Consider the following 17,745-nt stretch of genomic DNA (forward strand, 5'->3'; position numbering starts at 1 on the left):
GTTCGGCTTCCCAAATGGATATAGATGGCTGTCACTGGGATCTTCCTAGAACAATTCTTTCCAGGCGATGTTAAAGATCGGTTTGGGTAGGTTTTCCCAGAAATGCAGCAACAGAGGTTTCAGATAGGCCTTGCAGCATAACTGTGGCAACAGGGGTTTCCGTTCCCACGCATTCGATCCGCAGGGTTTCTTCAAATACAGGAGGAAAGAGGGGACTGACACTCTGGATATGCAGGGTTTCTTTTCGAGAGAGAGCTTAGCTGGGTTTTTCTCGGCAGGCAAAAACTAACTCTCTTTTGTAACAATTCAAAGTGAAACCAAAAATATTCCAGAAGTCAAGCCTCCTGACCTCTATAAATCTTGACCTGCCACTTTTTTTTTTTGTAAACATCTCCCCAAGTCAAAACAACAAGCTCCCTGCTGGTATATTGTCTGAAAACAGGTGCCTTCCATTAAGGGCTTGTTTACAAGCCAAGTCCAGGAATCCTTCTGGTGACTTTAAAAAGCACAAAGTTCAGCATCTCTTCAAGCTTCCAGATGAATTAATGTCCATAATTCAACTATAAGTCTTTAAAACATATTTTACAAAAAATAGAAGCACTCTTGTAACAGCATAGACAGGGAGTGATTGCAGATGAATCAACAGTTGGGGCATTGCAGCTGAGCCAGAACGTATTCTCCTCAAAGCCCTTGAGAAGGTGGTGGTGAGCCATCTTCTTGAATCGCTACAGTCCGTGTGACGTAGGCACACCCACATTGGATAGTTCCAGGATTTTGACCCAGTGGTGATGAAGGAACTGCGATATATTTCCAAGTCAGGATGGTGAGTGATCTGGAGGGGAACTTGCGGGTGGTGGGAGAACATGTTTTCCCCTACAGGCACAAAACAGCAATCGGGTGCAGAATTCCTTGTGCGTTTCCCTGTCCTTAACCAGGGATTGCCAAGGCCATTTGTATACTACTTACACTTGCATTCTGGCAAGGAGCAATTAGCACAGCACAGTCAAAGGACCAGCACTGGGATTTTCCCTTGCAGTTCATTTTTAATACCTTAACGTTTAAGCATGAGGTGGGACTGGGTGTTCTATTTAGAATGCGTTGTCCTCACTGTTGCCTAGGTTGGTTCACACTGACTCTAGCCAAGCAGTTGGCAAGTGACTGTCATCAATGTTGCTTCGAATTTCTGTTACTTGTGCTCAGTGCAGAACTGCCTGATTTCTGCTCTGTACTTGTGATTTTCTAAATATTTTTCATTCCTTCATTTTTTTTATTATTGATTATTGAGAAAATACTGATTTAAATGTACTAATCTGGATCTAGTCTTGCATATAATTGAGTTCTTGAGGTAAAACTGAAATATTTTATCTTTATTATTGTTCTCTTGTTCTTTATGATGATTTCCTCTGGAAACAAACCATTAGTTTTGTTTGACCTAATCTGAATGCAGCCATTGATACAGCATTGAGCACCTGTGGCTTTTCTTTATGGTTGTCCTGCTAAGCACAGATGGTGTTGAGCAGATGCGAGGTTGACTGCAGGTGGTGAGCCAGCAACTATTTATTTTGAAATCAGTGGCATATTTACCAGCCTGAAGCTGTGCCGTGTATATTGTGTTGGGGAGGAAGAAGTTTTATTTCAACAACAAATTGTAAAATTTGGACGCATTTAAATTGGGACAGTAGGTGTAGCATTGTTATGTTCATGTGTGGGCTTGATGAGGTTTATTCTCCAACTTTTGAACGATTAGTATAGTTGAAATGTTTGAGCTGTTTGAAGAAAAACTATGGGGTTAAGGCACGTGTACAGTCCCCACCACTTGCACTGTCTCTACTATATCAGGCAAAACGTGCTAACCATTTGTCATTGCCAGTGGTGTCCATTTCAAAAGTGCTGCTTAAACCCTATTAAGCGCTGACTATTTTAGGCAATTTATGCAGTTGTTTGTACCTTTCATGAAGTACTTTCAGGTACCTCTGTTGCCTTCAGTTACCCACATGGCCTCTAGAACTTCTGCCATTGCTGTTCACAAATAAGTAACAAAGATAGTCATCTTATGTCACAGCTTGCTGAAACTTGCATTGTGCTTATCTGCTGTAGTGGTGAAATTGACCAGACTGCTGCATACTTTATTCCCATTTAACACCCGAGAGCTGAATAAGACAAAAAGCTCCCACAATGTATAGCTTTTGTATAGCCAGGAACACATTCTATGATTATAATTAAAAATAGAGAAGGAAAGAAGCTTAAAGTGACTTGTCGCTCCTAATTAGATTTTTTGCATATGATTCTTTCGGACATCTTGTCCGAGGTTAAAGCCGATGTTTTACGGGGATCGAACGGGGGAGTGGTACTGACTTGAATGACTCTTTGGAGAGCTGGCATGGACTGGATGGGCCAAATAGCCTCCCTCTGTGCTGTAAGTGACTCTGTGACTTTAAAGGCATGCAGTGGAATTTAATATGTTTTATGTATGCTTTATGTATTTTTGAGAAGACAGCAATCATATTTTACAGTGGCTGGGAGTGGGAGAAAAGTGGAGTGACTGCTTCATGTTTTTTAAGTATTCATTTATTACATTGACCATTGCATATAACTGGCTAATCGTGTTCGCACGAATGCACCCCATATAAACGATGGGGACTGTACTTCTAAACTTCAGTAATTCAGTTTAGTAAATGTAATGTTAACCAAAAGCCTGATGTTTCACTTCAAATGTTCAAAGGTTTTTTTTCCTGTGACTTTGTTTGGAACTTCTAGAAAAATATAGATGTTTCAATCAGCTTTCACAATTATTTATGTTTGGGGGAAAACTTCTGTTATCCTGCTTATTATTCATAGGAGATGAAGCTTTGAAGAAAGTGTCTCTTTTGAATAAATCTGAGACAAAGAATACTAAGCTATTTTTGTTCTACTTTCAGGGCAATTAAAGCATTTCAAGAGGTGCTTTATATTGATCCTAGCTTCTCTCGGGCCAATGAGATTCACTTGCGTCTTGGGTTGATGTTTAAAGTGAACACAGACTATGAGTCAAGTCTTAAGGTAGGTAAAGAATACAGTGCAATAGCAGAATGTTAATTCCGATTAAACCGTGAGAACACTTCCACGTAAGTTCCTGCAATATTACAAAATTTGGAATTTTTCAGCTATTAAATGTCCTTTTGTGTGTTCGAAAGTTCATGCACTGAAAAACTGCAGGATGAGCAGGATTGGGTCCTGAATATTGAGGGATATATGACATTCAAAAAGAATAGGAAGCTAGGTAAAGGTGGAGGGGTAGCACTGTTAATCAAGGATGGCATTGGTGCAGTTGTTAGAGATGACCTTGGTTCAGGAGATCAGGTTGTCGAATCGGATTGGGTGAAGATGAGGAATAGTGGGGGAAAGAAGTTGCTAGTGGTAAGTGGTCCACAGGCCCCCTGACAGTAACCACAATGCAGGACGAAGTATACAAGAAGAAATATTGGGTGCTTATGATAAGGGGACGGCAATAATCATGGGTGATTTTAATCTACATATAAACTGGAAAAATTAGATTGGCAATAGTAGCCTGGATGAGGAGTTCATAGAATGCTTTCGAGTTAGATTCTTAGAGCAGCACGTTCTGGAACCAACCAGACAGCAGGTTATATTAGACTTGGTATTGTGTAATGTGACAGGATTAATTAATGACCTCAGAATAAAGGCACCTCTAGGTTGCAGCGACCACAATATGATTCAATTTAACGTCCGGTTTGAAAGAGAGGAGTGGGTCTAAGACTAACATTTTAAACTTAAATAAGGGCAACTATGTGGGCATGAAAGCTGAGCTAGCTGAAGTGAACTGGGTTACTAGGCTTGGAGATAGATCAATAGAGAAGCAGTGGCAGACATTTAAGGGGATATTTCAGAATTCTCAGGATAAGTATATTCCTACTATAAAGAAAAATTCTAAGGGGAGGACCCACCATCTGTGGTTAACTGAAGAAGTTAAGGAAAGCATCAAACTTAAGGAAAAAGCATATAATTGTGCACAGATGAGTGGCATGTCAGATGATTGGTCAGAATATAAAGAACGGCAGAGAATGACTAAAAGGTTAATCAGGAGAAAGAAAGGATGTCATGCTTCAGTTATACAGGGCGTTGGTGAGATTACATCTAGAATACTGTGTGCAGTTTTGGTCTCATTTAAGGAAGGATGTAAATGCGTTGGAGGAGGTTTACTAGATTGAGCGAATCGTCTTATGAGGAAAGGTTGGACAGACTGGGCTTGTTTCCACTGGAGTTTCGAAGAGTGAGGGGAGACTTAATTGAAGCATATAAGATCCTGAACGGTCTTGACAAGTTGGATGTGGAAAGGATGTTTCCTCTTATGGTTGAGTCCAGAACTAGGGGGCACTGTTTTTAAAATTAGGGGTCTCCCTTTTAGGACAGAGATGGAGAAATCTTTTTTCTGAGGGTTGTGCGACTTTGGAACTTCCTGCCTCAGAAGGTGGTGGAGGTGGGGTCACTGAATATTTCTAAGGTGGAGATAGATGCTTGTTAGGCAAGGGAATCAAAGATTATCGGGGGTAGATGGGAGTGTGGAATTCGAGACACAAACTGGTCAGCCATGATCTTATTGAATGGCAGAGCAGGCTAGAAGGACCGAATGGCCTATTTCAGCTCCTAATTCATATGTTCATACAACACACGTTCATACCAAATATTTAGACTTGCAGGAACCCCCCCCCCCCTTTTTTTGTCCGTGTGTCATCCCCCAGAGATTTTTTTTTGTTAAATATATTATGCCACATCCCCAGTTCCAGTTGTCTCACATTAAAGAGTGCTGAAAAATGTTCAGTGGAACATTTACATAATAGTTTTGAATGAGGAAAGTGCAATTATATATTGTACTATAACAATATTCCTCAATTAATTTCTCACATCTGTGCAAGACTGAATATTTGGTATGAACCAGCGTTATTCAGTGCCTGAGCTTTCTAATACAGAAAAGGACTATTAAATATCTGAAAAATTCAAAATTTCTTAAATATAGATAACAGCTCATGGCAAATAACATTGCTTATGATTTAGAGATCAGCTAAATTGCAAACAAACTGATGTTTTATCAGTCTTTTCAAGCTTGTGTATCTGCAGAGAATGTTGTGCATGTTTTGGAAGGAAATCTAGATTTTCATTTTAAGCAAGGAAGGCGAGTTTTGTTTTAAGTGTAGTTTTCATTTCAATTATTGACCAATACTGATATCACTTTTGTTTCTTTCAAAATTGAACTCTTGCATACAAAATACAGAAGCTAGTACAAAGTAAAATATTGTGTGGTATTGCAGTTCTGAGAGTAGGATGAAGGTGATGGCTTTAATGTATTACAAGATATATTTTCATGTAATTTTCCATGGCAGTGAAATTGGGAAATCAAAATTAATTGCATTAGTATTGAATAGCTCTTTGGAGAACCGGCATGGACTCGATTGAATGGCCACCCTTTGTGCTTTAAATGACTCTATGACTGATTATTGAAGAATTCTTCTATAGTGGGCATTATGCTATTTGTCCATTTTGAAAAATGGAGGCAAACCCTTGCTCCCTCTTGTGCATCTTTTGATTTGCCTACAAGCAGTAACAGTAGCCATGAGACCAGAACTTATTTCACTGCTTGCTAGAATAAAATATTTTCATGTATATGTTCATTTTGGGTTCAAAACTAGTTGAAAGAAAAAGTACTGCGAACTGATTTTTGAAGGTAGACTGTATATTGAATATACAGATTGTAAACGTATGTGAAGATAATGGGTAGCAACTTTAGGGACTTTGGCTTCAAAGTGTGTGTGACCCTTTTTATCCATATTAAAAGGTATGGCAATGGGTGCCAGATATTGCACCTTGTTGCAGGTGCAAAACAAAAGCCACTCAAGCTGTGTACCTCATTTCTGGAGCTGAAATTGATGAGGGATCTACAATTTGCCAGTTCTCTGACATCATAAGTTATAGTGCTATCAGCTGAGCAATAATTTGTCTTTAATAAAAGCAAAATACTGCAGATGCTGGAAATCTGAAATCAAAACAAGAAACACTGGAAATACTCAGCAGGTCTGGCAGCATCTGTGGAGAGAGAAGCAGAGTTAACGTTTCAGGTCAGAGACCCTTCTTCAGAACTGGCAGATATAAGAAATGTAAAAGATTTTAAGCAAGTAAAGTGGGGGTAGGGCAAGAAATAACAAAAGAGACGGTGTTGATAGGACAAGGTCACAGAATAGCTGACCAGAAGGTCATGGAGCAAAGGCAAACAATATGTTAATGGTGTACTGAAAGACAAAGCATTAGTACAGATAGGGTGTTAATGGATTGAAAACTGAACCGCCACAAGCACAAACATTAAAAAAGCACAGTGGGTAAGCACAGTAGAAACAAACTGAACAAACTAAAATAAAATGAACACAAAAAATCAAAACAAAAATAACAAAGTAAAATGGGGGGCTCGTCATGCTCTGAAATTATTGAACTCAATGTTTAGTCTGGCAGGCTGTAGCGTGCCTAATCGGTAAATGAGATGCTGTTCCTCGAGCTTGCGTTGATGTTCACTGGAACACCGCAGCAATCCCAGGACAGAGATGTGAGCATGAGAGCCGGCGGGGGGTGCGTTGAAATGGCCAGCAACCGGAAGCTCGGGGTCATGCTTTGGGACCGAGCGGAGGTGTTCTGCAAAGCGGTCACCCAGTCTGCGTTTGGCCTCCCTAGTGAAGAGGAGACCACATTGTGAGCAGTGAATACAGTATACTACATTGAAAGAAGTACAAGTAAATCGCTGCTTCACCTGAAAGTGTTTGGGCATTGGATAGTGAGGAGCGAGGTGGTAAATGGGCAGGCATTACACCTCCTGCGATTGCAGGGGAAGGGGACGAGTTGGTGGGGGTAATGGAGGAGTGGACCATGGTGTCACGGAGGGAACGATCCCTTCAGAATGCTGACGGGAAGGGAGGGGAAGATGCCTTTGGTGGTGGCATCACGCTGGAGGTGGCGGGAATGGCAGAGGATGATCCTTTGATTATGGAGGCTGATGGGGTGGAAAGTGAGAACAAGGAGAACCCTGTCGCGGTTCTGGGAGGGAGGGGAAGGGGTGAGGGTAGACGAGCAGGAAGTGGGCCGGACACGGTTGAGGGCCCTGTCAACCACAGTTGGGGGGAGGGGGGGGGGGGGAGTTGGTGGTGGGATCCTCGGTTGAGGAAAAAAGACGTATCAGAAGCGCTGTCGTGGAAGGTAGCATCATAAGAGCAGATGCGTCAGAGACCAAGAAACTGGGAGAATGGAATGGAGTCCTTACAGGAGGCAGGGTGTGAAGAAGTGTAGTCGAGGTAGCTGTGGGAGTGGGTGGGCTTATAATGAATATTAGTAGACAGCCTATCACTAGAGATGGAGACAGAGAAGTCGAGGAAGGGAAGTGTCTGAGATGGACCGTGTAAATATGTGAGAAGAGTGGAAATTGGAAGCAAAGTTGATAAAGTTTTCCAGTACGGGGCGGGAGCAGGAAATGGCACCGATACAGTCATCAATATACCGGAAAAAGAGTTGGGGGAGTGGGCCTAAGTATGACTGGAAGAAGGAATGTTCGACATATCCGACAAAAAGACAGGCATAACTAGGGCCCATGTGGGTACTCATTGCAACACCTTTTACTTGAAGGGAAGTAAGTGGAGTTGAAGGAGAAGTTGTGCAATGTGTCTTTGTTGCCTTAAAGGGACATAGTACTGCCATAGCACCAAAACACATTTGTGCATTATAGTATATGAAACTTCTGATAGAATGGCGTCCTTCGGTGCTGTAATCATCCTATGATTCTAAGTGCACCATTGGTTTACTGTGAGCAATGCACAGGTGATTTGCTACTGAGTATTTAAAAATGGCACATCTTCAAAATTGCTTTAAAAGTCACATTTTGACAACTGACAGGTAACATTCTCACCACATGGCCATCTCAAACAAGGAAAAGCCCAGCCATCTTGCTATCACTGAGTATTTCATATTCAACATACTGGACAGGGGGTTGGGGCGGGGGTGGGTAGAAGCTGAACAGGACCAGCCATATCAACACTGACTACAAAAACAGAATTAAGACTGGATAGTGATGAGTTGCTCACCTCCTGACCCCTCAAAACCTCTTTGCCATCGACAAGGCTCAAGTCAGGATCGTGATGGAATGTTTACCGTTCGCCTGGGTGGGTGCAGCGGCTGTACAAGAACACTTTGGAAGCTGAATGCCTTCCAAGATAGAGCAGTTTATCTGATTGCGGCACCTGCTGCTGGACTCAATATCTACCCCTTCCATTACTGGTTCGGTGTGGCAACAGTATGGATGATCTACAGAATGTACTGCAATAACTTGCCATGGTTACGTTGATAGCGCCCCCATCCCCTGAAATCTCTACCTTTGGGAAGGATAAAAGCAGCAATATTGTGGGAATAGTCCCTCCAATTCCCTGCAGTTGTGAGTGTCTTGATCAATAAGTAGTTATTGGACTGTCAATTGAATGTTCCAAGTTGACATAGGTGAAGCTATTAAAGATCTCTTTTATTAAAATATTTGGGGGGTGCGGGGTTCATCCAAAATTATGCTGAACCTTTATAAAGCTCTGGTTAGGCCCCAGCTGGAGTATTGCATCCAGTTCTGGTCACCACACTTTAGGAAGTATGTGAGGGCCTTTGAAAGGGTGCAGAGGAGATTTACCAGAATGATTCCAGGGGTGGGAGACTTCAGTTACAAGGTTAGGTTGGAAAAACTGGGAACAAAGAGATTGAGGGGAGATTTAATTGAAATGTGCAAGATTATGACAGGTTTAGATAAGTTAGACAAGGAAAACCTGTTCCCATTAACTAATGGACTAGGGGCACAGATTGAAGATTTTGGGCAAGAGATCCAGGGGGAATATGAAGAATTTTTTAACGCAGCATTTGGTAATGTCCTGGAAATCGCCCACAAGGGTAATGGAAGTGGAGGCAATCAATGTCTTTAAAAGGAAATTGGATGGCCACTCTAGGGTACAACAAACATAAGTTCGTGTGTTGGTATGTAAGTCAATTCCCTGTAGTAATTTATTCCCAGTATGGAAAATGTGAGGTGGTACGTGCACAAAAAGTAGTCAAATATTAGGTCAAACTGCTTTAAAACACTGTCTGTCTCATCATGTTCATTAAGAAAAGTGCCTACATCTGCAACTGCTGCCCTTGTCCTTATTTAGAAAACTAGTTTATTGCAATGCTTTTGAATGAGAATCCGCAGTTTACTACTTTCCATTTTCCGATTTTGTTTAATATCAATGACATAAACTGTCAATTGGAGTTAGCGGACCATTTGAGATTTATAGTCTGGTTTTGGAAAGCTCTGAAATTTTTTTACTGATCAACAGATTGGTTTCTCACACTTGTAGAATATGACACATTTGTTGCAGGAGGATATATAGGCCTTTGCTGAACATGCCTTATAAAAGCAGCTGTCTTACAGTGCCGATATTTCATCAAAAAACATCTTTGGGTAACCGCTAGTGCTGTCAATGAAGCACAATTAACAACGCAGAATAACGTATTAATTTTTTTTAGGAGATACTTTTTTTTAATGTTGCTAATCTTTGAAGTTACTTGAGTACCTATGTAGGAATAAGATTTTGCCGACCAGCAGCCCACCACTCTAGTTTACTGAACTGTGACATCCTCTTCTGCTGGTAGCGCTATCAAATAAACAAGGTCGTTTTCCCTCCACCCAGCCATGGTGCCAAATTTTTGTTTGTAGTTATGAGTAAAAAGGCGAGAATACAAAGTGGTCATGGGAAAATTGCTTGTTACAGAAAATTTGAAACTTGGATCCAGGACATGATTTGTTTGTTGAATTCTAGAAGTTCACTGCAGAAACCAAGTATTTTCTGTAGTGGCTTGAGCCCATGATGCATGGGTTTTGCAGCTTCTGACTGTAAATATTAAGTTTTAAATCAAATGGGAGAAAACTTGGTGATGTGTCTTCTAACTAATAGCAAACAGCAATGGTTTCAAGGTCCTTTTCATATGGTGGGTTCAGCTTGATGTTTCGGGCTGAGGCAGTATTTCAATTTAGCTTGGCTTGGTTTTTAGATTTCATTATTAAAATGTGATCCTTTTTCCAGTCGATTTCATTTGCCAGGTTGATACTGCATAAATTTAGTGATGTTCTTATCTGAATTATAAAAATGTGTAGAAAACAAACTTGTAAGAGATAGATGCAGTAATTGCATCAATTAATTATGCCATTAAAACCAAGATTAATGGGTTAGAACTTTTAATTGCAGTTAATTTTCTTAATCACGTCAGCCCTAATAACTACTATATCCCATCAATAAGAATAGGTGATGGTTGACTCTTTGGATCTGGAGCAAAATGATTTTTCAGGATTCAAGTTATGATCTTATGATATTCGTGATGAATACATACTGGACAAGTTAAAGATTAATTTTTGTAACACTCGTTAATAATCATGATAGTGACAGTGGAAAAACTTCCTCTCATGGCTCCAGATCTTGAGCAGTATGATTATCTTTGGCTTGTGATGCATCAAAATGCAGGTAAATGGATAATCTGCTCAGAGTTACTGAAATACTTTTTAAGACTTGGGGATTATAAATAGGCACATTGTTGTTTGCCAGCATAGATACAATGTTCTGTATTATGTAAGGGTAAGATGCAGGCTTGCATGGATATTTAACAATCTGTTATGGATTCTGTAGTTTCTTATTTCCACAGTACTATAAATATTGGAGATAGATAGTTCTGATCGCATGTTCTCTTGGGTCTTGAAAATCAGAGTATTGAATACTGTTGATCCTGTCTCACTCGAGTATAAGTTTATTTGTTGTTCATCAAGCAAATAGGAAAACTACTGATTTGTTAACTCTAATTCTATATGATGATTGAAGCTTTGCTCAAGTAGAATGCTCTTTTCTGTGGTTAGAATTACAAAAGAGTGTTAGATTCTTGTACTAATTTCTTGAATTTGATTCTGCCATATTCAGATCTTTGCTCTTAATCCATGGCTCCATATAAATTGCATAAGCAGATGAGGTTCCTTAGAATGGAAACCTGTGTCTTTGTTTTTTGTACAGTATAGCACACTTGGGTTCAACAACTAATCCTGAATTATTGTCATTTGATTTCTGATGTATACATGGTATACCCACCAAGTTCTCTTGTCTCAAGATAGATAGCTGAAACACCACTGTTCCTACAGGCTAGTCTGCCTGGCTGCAACCCACTTCAGCTGAACAGTTTGAAGCTGGTGCATCTGGACCAGCAAGTATTCATGTAGGTGTTAGATCTAGACCACACATCATAAAAAATGTAATCAATCCTTTTCTACACTAATAATCTCTCATACCAAGTTACCTTGCTTTTTATTTCTATTCCTCTTTGCTGCTGCATAGGGACTGATCAAGGATAGCAAACTTTATTTTGAAGTCCATGCAGAAGCGTTTTATGTGTACATAAATTCACTTGGAGAGATCTCCTCTCCCTTCTCCCCCCCCCCCCCCCCCCCCCCCCCAATCCCTGCCACTAAAGAAAAATCTTTCAGTTGGGGGAAAAAGCAGGGGATTGGGATTAAAGGAATAACTCTGAGAGCTAACACGAGCCTGATGGGCCACATAGCTTCTTTCTGAGCTGTATAATTCTCTGATTTATTTCTTAAACATTGTGATTTGCAGTACAACTCTCTGGTCCCTCATTGAAATGTCCACTATTAATGGTTGAGTTTAGTTGTTTTCAGTCCCTTGAAACAAGGATGACGTCTGCCAGGCTTCATGATTTGGGCGTCCTCAGGTGCCTTCAGCAGGCCAATCCTGGAGCCACAGGACTTTTGGCAGAGAGGACAGAAGTTGCCCTGAGTTTGGGGGGTGAGGGGAGGGTCTCAAGCTAGAGTTCTGAGCGCTCTCCTGCTTTCGTCACTTCTCTGCAGCAGAGTTTATGCGGTCAGTTTCCGACTGTGTTGTGGCTTGTTGGATGAGGCACTGCCAGCTGGTATGGTTCGTGGCAAGTTCCACCTATGCACCAATGTCAATTTTTCCCCTTTTCGTTGAGGCCTCCAGAGTATCCTTAAAACATTTTCTCTCTCCTCCTTGAGATTGGGTGCTATCCTGAAGTTGTGAGAAGAGGGTCTTCTCCGGAAGCCGATTATTTGGCATGCGGATGCAATGTCCAGACCAGTGGAGCTGATTTTGCATGATCGTAGTTGCGATACAGAAGGAATTGGCTTCACAGAGGATGTTGCCGTTTGTTCACCTGTCTTCCCACTTGACTTTGCGTATCCTGTGGAGACACTGCTGGTAGAAATTCTCCAATGCCTGGAGGTGTCTTTGGTAGGTGACCCAAGTGTCTGTCATATAGAAGGGTGATGACAACAAGAAGTGTTGTACACTAAACCCTTAGTCTTTTGGTGATTTCTGTTGTCAAAGACCCAGTTGCACAATTTTTGGAAGGCTTCGCTAGCACAGCTGATTCTGTGCTGGATTTCCACTTCAGTGATGACCTTCTGAGAAAATCAGCTGCAGAGAAATGAGAAGTGTTTAATGACTTCTAAAGTCTCCCCATCAATATCCAATATCAATAGCTGGCGGTGTAGATGTGTGTCCGGGGGACAGCTTGTGGAGGATTTTGGTTTTGATGTTGAGTGAGAGACCAACCCTTTTGTATGCAGAGTTGAAGAGGTTAAGGGTGGTCTGAATGTCACTTACAGTCTGGGCCACAACTACACAGTCGTCGGCATCTACTCTTCTCAAATATGATGCATGCAGCTGAGACCGTTGGAAGGCGCACTGCTGGAACCTTCTCAATCGAGATTGGACAAAATCATCAAAATAATCTCAACAGCTTGAGATCAAATTTGGGTAAGCACCAACACTTACTGAGATACTAAAGGCTATCCAACAGATGAAGAGCTGTAAGGCGTGTGGTCCGGACAACAGTTTTGCAGAGATCTATAAAGCTGGTGGTCATGAACTCTTGTTCAAGCTCTCAGACCTTTTTACAAAAATCTGGGAAGAAGAGGTACTACCTGTTGACTTTTGCAATGTCATCATTATCTCACTTTTCAAGAAGGGTGATGAATCTATTTGTGGCAACTATAGAGGCATATCCCTTCTGTTCACTGTTGGGGAAATTTCTCACATATATCCTCCTAGCCGACTCCTATCCGTCAGCGGAGACATCCTTCCAGATTGAGTCCAGATGATGTGTTGAAAAGCTATTCCTTCATGATCATGTCAAAGTTAAGCTTTATGATGGAAGTACATTTTAATAGCTCGAGTAACTCAATAGCTGTTGGAAGTGGGAACAGTGGCTAATGCCTTCCATCAAATAAAATAGTCAGACTATAATGGTGTTGAGAGGCTGCTCAAACTGCAATATTTGACGTGGAGTTTACTAATGGATCACAGCCCTACCACCATGTAACATTTCCGCTTGCCTCCCTCCTATCCTTTCTTTCATACTGCCAAGTTGTGCTGACTTTGGCTTTGACATTGTTCATTAAAAAAATCTTCATTCTTATTGCAGCCTTTGAAAATTAAAACCAAACGCTGGAAGAAAGCCCTGAATCCTTTGGTGACACTAGTGGAAGAAATACAAATTTCATTCTCCAGCCTGCAAGGCACTCACTCCTGTAATGAGTTACAGCACAGCATCTCCCAGCAATGTTGCTATGCTGGCCTGCAACACGCACTGCCCCTTCTTCCTCCCTATCTTGCATCTAAATTTCACTCTTCTCACCATGAACGTGGCTGCAATTCTTATGAAATTCCTTCTTTCTTACAAATAAAACAGATGTAAAAACGTTTGAATAAAAATAGAAAAATAATACATTTTAAAAAGCTAATAATTCCTGCAATTAGTCTGGGACTGCTTTTGAATGCTAACATGAAGCAGTAGTATAAACCACCAAATCATAAAAACAGGAGCGACACTTGCAACAAGAATCAGTGCTATAAACTACTTGGTTTTGAAATATGATGTTGGAATTTTGAGTAGACATCACTTTTCACTTCCAAAACTGTTAACTTGGGGTATCTTATTTTTTTTTTTGTTCATTCATGGGATGTAGGTGTCGCTGGCTAGGCCAGCCCTTATTGCCTATCCCTAATTGCCCTTGAGAAGGTGGTGGTGATCTGGCTTCTTAAACAGCTGCAGTCCTTGGGGTGTAGGTGCACCCACAGTGCTGTTAGGGAGTTCCGGATTTTGACCCAGTGACAGTGAAGGAAAGGCGATATAGCTCCGAGTCAGGATGGTGTGTGGCTTGGAGGGGATCTTGCAGGTGATGCTGTTCCCATGCATCTGCTGCCCTTGTCCTTCTAGGTGGTAGTGGTCATAGGTTTGGAAGGTGCTGTGTCGACGGAGCCTTGGTGAGTTGCTGCAGTGCATCTTGTAGATGGTACACACTGCTGCTACTGTGTGTCAACCGGATAAGAGGAGTAACAGCTTAAAATATTTTCTTGGTGTGCAAGCATTGTAACTAAATGCATTGTGGATTTGAAGCTATATTATTCTGCAGTATCAGGCTACAATTTAGATTGCAAGCATTACATGTAAAATGCTGCTTTATAAATAAACCATGATTTTGCTTTCGTGTGGTGGGAGACTTTTTGCGTTTTTTAATGACCATGTGAAGTGGGTGACTCTGTTACTGAGGCCTATTCTGTGATAGACAAACAAATCCTGATTTATGAGGACCCAGGAGAGCTTGATAATGAGACAACTCTGCTGCACGTGCTGCACGTCCTCCCTCTCCCTCTACTAAATGGAGCTTGGCTGACTTCCAGCAGTGTGATTGCGAATAGCTTTCCATGTTCTAGTTATTTGAACAAAGAGCAGTCTTGAACAGAAAAGAAGTATCACTCTAAAACCGAATGTGCAGTAATCGCTTTCTCTGGTGACGCATTCAGCTTTCTCCTCCTTCCCTGTGGTAAGTTTAAATAAACATTGTGCGCCATCCTGGTTGGAGCAAGCATATGTCTCTGCTCATTTGGCAAAGTAGTCTTTTATTTTGTAGACAGAAGCATGGGTGCTCACAATTAAATTTGAAATAACCTTTGTAGTGAAATGATCCGTAGATAATAATTTTTGGATTTATTTTATGGGTTTGGCTGCATGAAGAAATGGTACATCTGTAAGTGGAATGACAATTTATTGACTGGTTTATTTGTGCATCAGTCAGGCCATTTATACATATGTGTAGTTCTTAACATGTTGCAGTTGTATCATATACTGTAAAGTATTGGTATCATCTTTCTGTAATGTTTAATGGCAGAGAAAAAACCTTGTTTTATCGGTAGGATTTGCAGATTTTGAAGACATGCTTTGCGAATGTGGCTGAGAATGCTGCAACTAGGACTATTTGCTCCACTGTTTGCATAGGGAAAGGTGTTGAATCAAAATGATTTAATATACATTCTCTAAGTGATATAATTATGGAATGCTTAGACTACACACAGCTATTCCTTATTATTTTATAGTGATATTTTAACAAACTCCTTTTTATTTTTTGCAGCGGTGCTGTACAGGTAAAGGCTCCTGTGAAGAATGTTATCTTCCATTGAATATTGTCTGCCTGCCTAAAAATATTATATGTAATCTTGGAATTGCACTTGTCCTCTTTCTCGGCATGTTCTTCAGAAATCAAATGACAGCTTCTTAACTGAAATAACTTTGTATATATGGCTGTTGGATACTTGGTTTCCATACAGTTGTGCAGGTGAAAAAATGAACTGTTGATCTGGTAATCTGCGACTTACTTAAGTTCTTCCTGATACTGGATGTTGCTTCTTCATGTGAAATAATTGTATCGATTAGGCAGCTGTATTCTGATGACCTGCTTTTAAAGAATATAAGAGCAGCTTTATTTATCTGTATTGACGAGATATTAGTCTTCATAGATCTTTTTGTAAAGTATTAAAAATAAGTAATTGTCACTACTTTTATTTGTTCATTGATTTTAAAAGCTAAATGTAGGGATGATCATTTTGAGTCCCAAAGTCTTTTTGCCCCACAACATGATCAATGGCAAGAGAATGAAAACAAAAGTTTAGCGCTGGTCATGTATGTCAATTAGAGACAATTAACAATGGTGATTCCCAGTGTTCCCTCTTAGATGCACGTGGCTACGCAGCAATCTGGAATGTATCACATATTGAAATAAACAAGCAGCTGACTGCGTCGTCAGTTGGTTGGGAGAAATTTCCAGCATTATGTAGATCATGACTTCTAAAATGTAGACTGCTCGTTGACTTGAGAGGAGTTTGTAGCCCGCCCAGTACACAGAACATTAGAGGGAACATTGATAAATACCCCTGTATTTCTGTACCTTTTAATACTACTGCTCTGACCTGTCAGCCCTCATTTAAAAACTAAAAAAGAAATGCAGTTGCTGTAGGCGTTTTTAAAAACAGTATGTGACCACTGGGAATATCAAACATTATAAGAACATCTTCTATAATTTCAGACATTTCTGTCTCTTTCAAATACAATTTTGCTTGAAAAATATATTAAAGCCTGAGTAGTGTGAGGTGGGATTACTCCTATGCACTGTTCCCTCCCACCCATGTGATTGAATTCCCAATCATGTAACACTGAATGGAAAGTGCTCTTTGGAGGTTGGGCATTTTTCCACAGGCTATGTTCATTTGTAGGCTGTTCCTGTGCCGCTTGAAGTAAGTACTTGTGGATGATAAGTGCCTTAAAAATACCTGTTTGGGAAAGAGTTGAAAATAATTTTAGGAGTATTGCCCTCACAGTCAGGGATGCACTTTGTTCTTGTGTCAGTTTTGTACAGTGCTTATGGACTGAAGGGAACTTGTTTTCTGTTCATTGCACATGCACTCTAGTAAAGAGTTTAGGCTAGCCTTGACTGATTTCTTACAGGCTATGTAGCTATACCATAAAATTAGCCATAATGGATGTTAATTAGCAATATTTGTCTATCTAAGTTGGATCTGGTAGTTTATGTGTGAAATGAAAACCTACAAGAGGATATAATTTTTTTAATTAAATGTATTTTTGGGAGTGAAAAGATTCGGGGTGGGGGGGTGGGGTTGGTGGTGTTGGTTGGTGGTGGAGATGTAACGTTAGTCTTTAAAATGATAAAGTACAAACCGTTTATCCTGGGAAATTAATTCAATAAATGGGACTGAAAATTGGCAAATCCCCTGGACCTGATGATCCACACACCAGAGTGTTGAAAGAGGTGGTTGTAGAGATAGTGGGTGCATTGGTGGTCATCTTCCAAAATTCTATAGCTTCTGGAACTGTTTCTGTAGATTGGAAAGTAGGAAATGTAACCTCACTATTTAAGAAAGGAGGGAGAGAGAAAACGGGGAACGATAGACCTGTTAACCTGATGTCAGTATGGAAAGTGCTAGAATCTATCATAAAGAATGTGTTAACTGGGCACTTAGAAAATAATGGTAGGATTGGGCAGTCAACATAGATTTATGGAAGGGAAATCATGTTTGCAAACCTTTTGGAGTTTTTTGAGGCTGTAACTTGCAGAATAGATAAGGAACCAGTGGGTGTGGTGTATTTGGATTTGCAGAAGGCTTTTGATAATGTCCCACACGAGTTTAGTAAACAAAATTAGAGCGCATGGGATTGGGCGTAATATATTGACATGAATTGCGAATTGGTTAATGGACAGAAAACAAGACAGTAGGAATAAATGGGTCATTCTCAGGTTGGTGGGCTGTGACTAGCGGGGTCCCAAAAGGATCAGTC

General features: G+C 40.6%; 1 protein-coding gene across 3 annotated transcripts in view; it reads left to right on the plus strand.

The window, feature by feature from the left end:
• The window catches only part of kdm6a (lysine (K)-specific demethylase 6A), a 311,647-nt gene that overhangs the window by 125,090 nt on the left and 168,812 nt on the right, over positions 1–17,745 (plus strand). For all 3 annotated transcript variants that reach the window (XR_010975826.1, XM_068040670.1, XM_068040671.1), the window contains exon 6: positions 2,919–3,039. Coding sequence is in view for 2 of the 3 variants with exons in the window: in XM_068040670.1 (XP_067896771.1) it covers positions 2,919–3,039 (121 nt within the window). In the remaining variant the exon portion in view is untranslated. The remainder of the gene's footprint in view (positions 1–2,918; positions 3,040–17,745) is intronic.

The sequence above is a fragment of the Heterodontus francisci genome, chromosome 10 (assembly GCF_036365525.1).
Source record: "Heterodontus francisci isolate sHetFra1 chromosome 10, sHetFra1.hap1, whole genome shotgun sequence".
In the NCBI taxonomy this organism is placed as follows: domain Eukaryota; kingdom Metazoa; phylum Chordata; class Chondrichthyes; order Heterodontiformes; family Heterodontidae; genus Heterodontus; species Heterodontus francisci.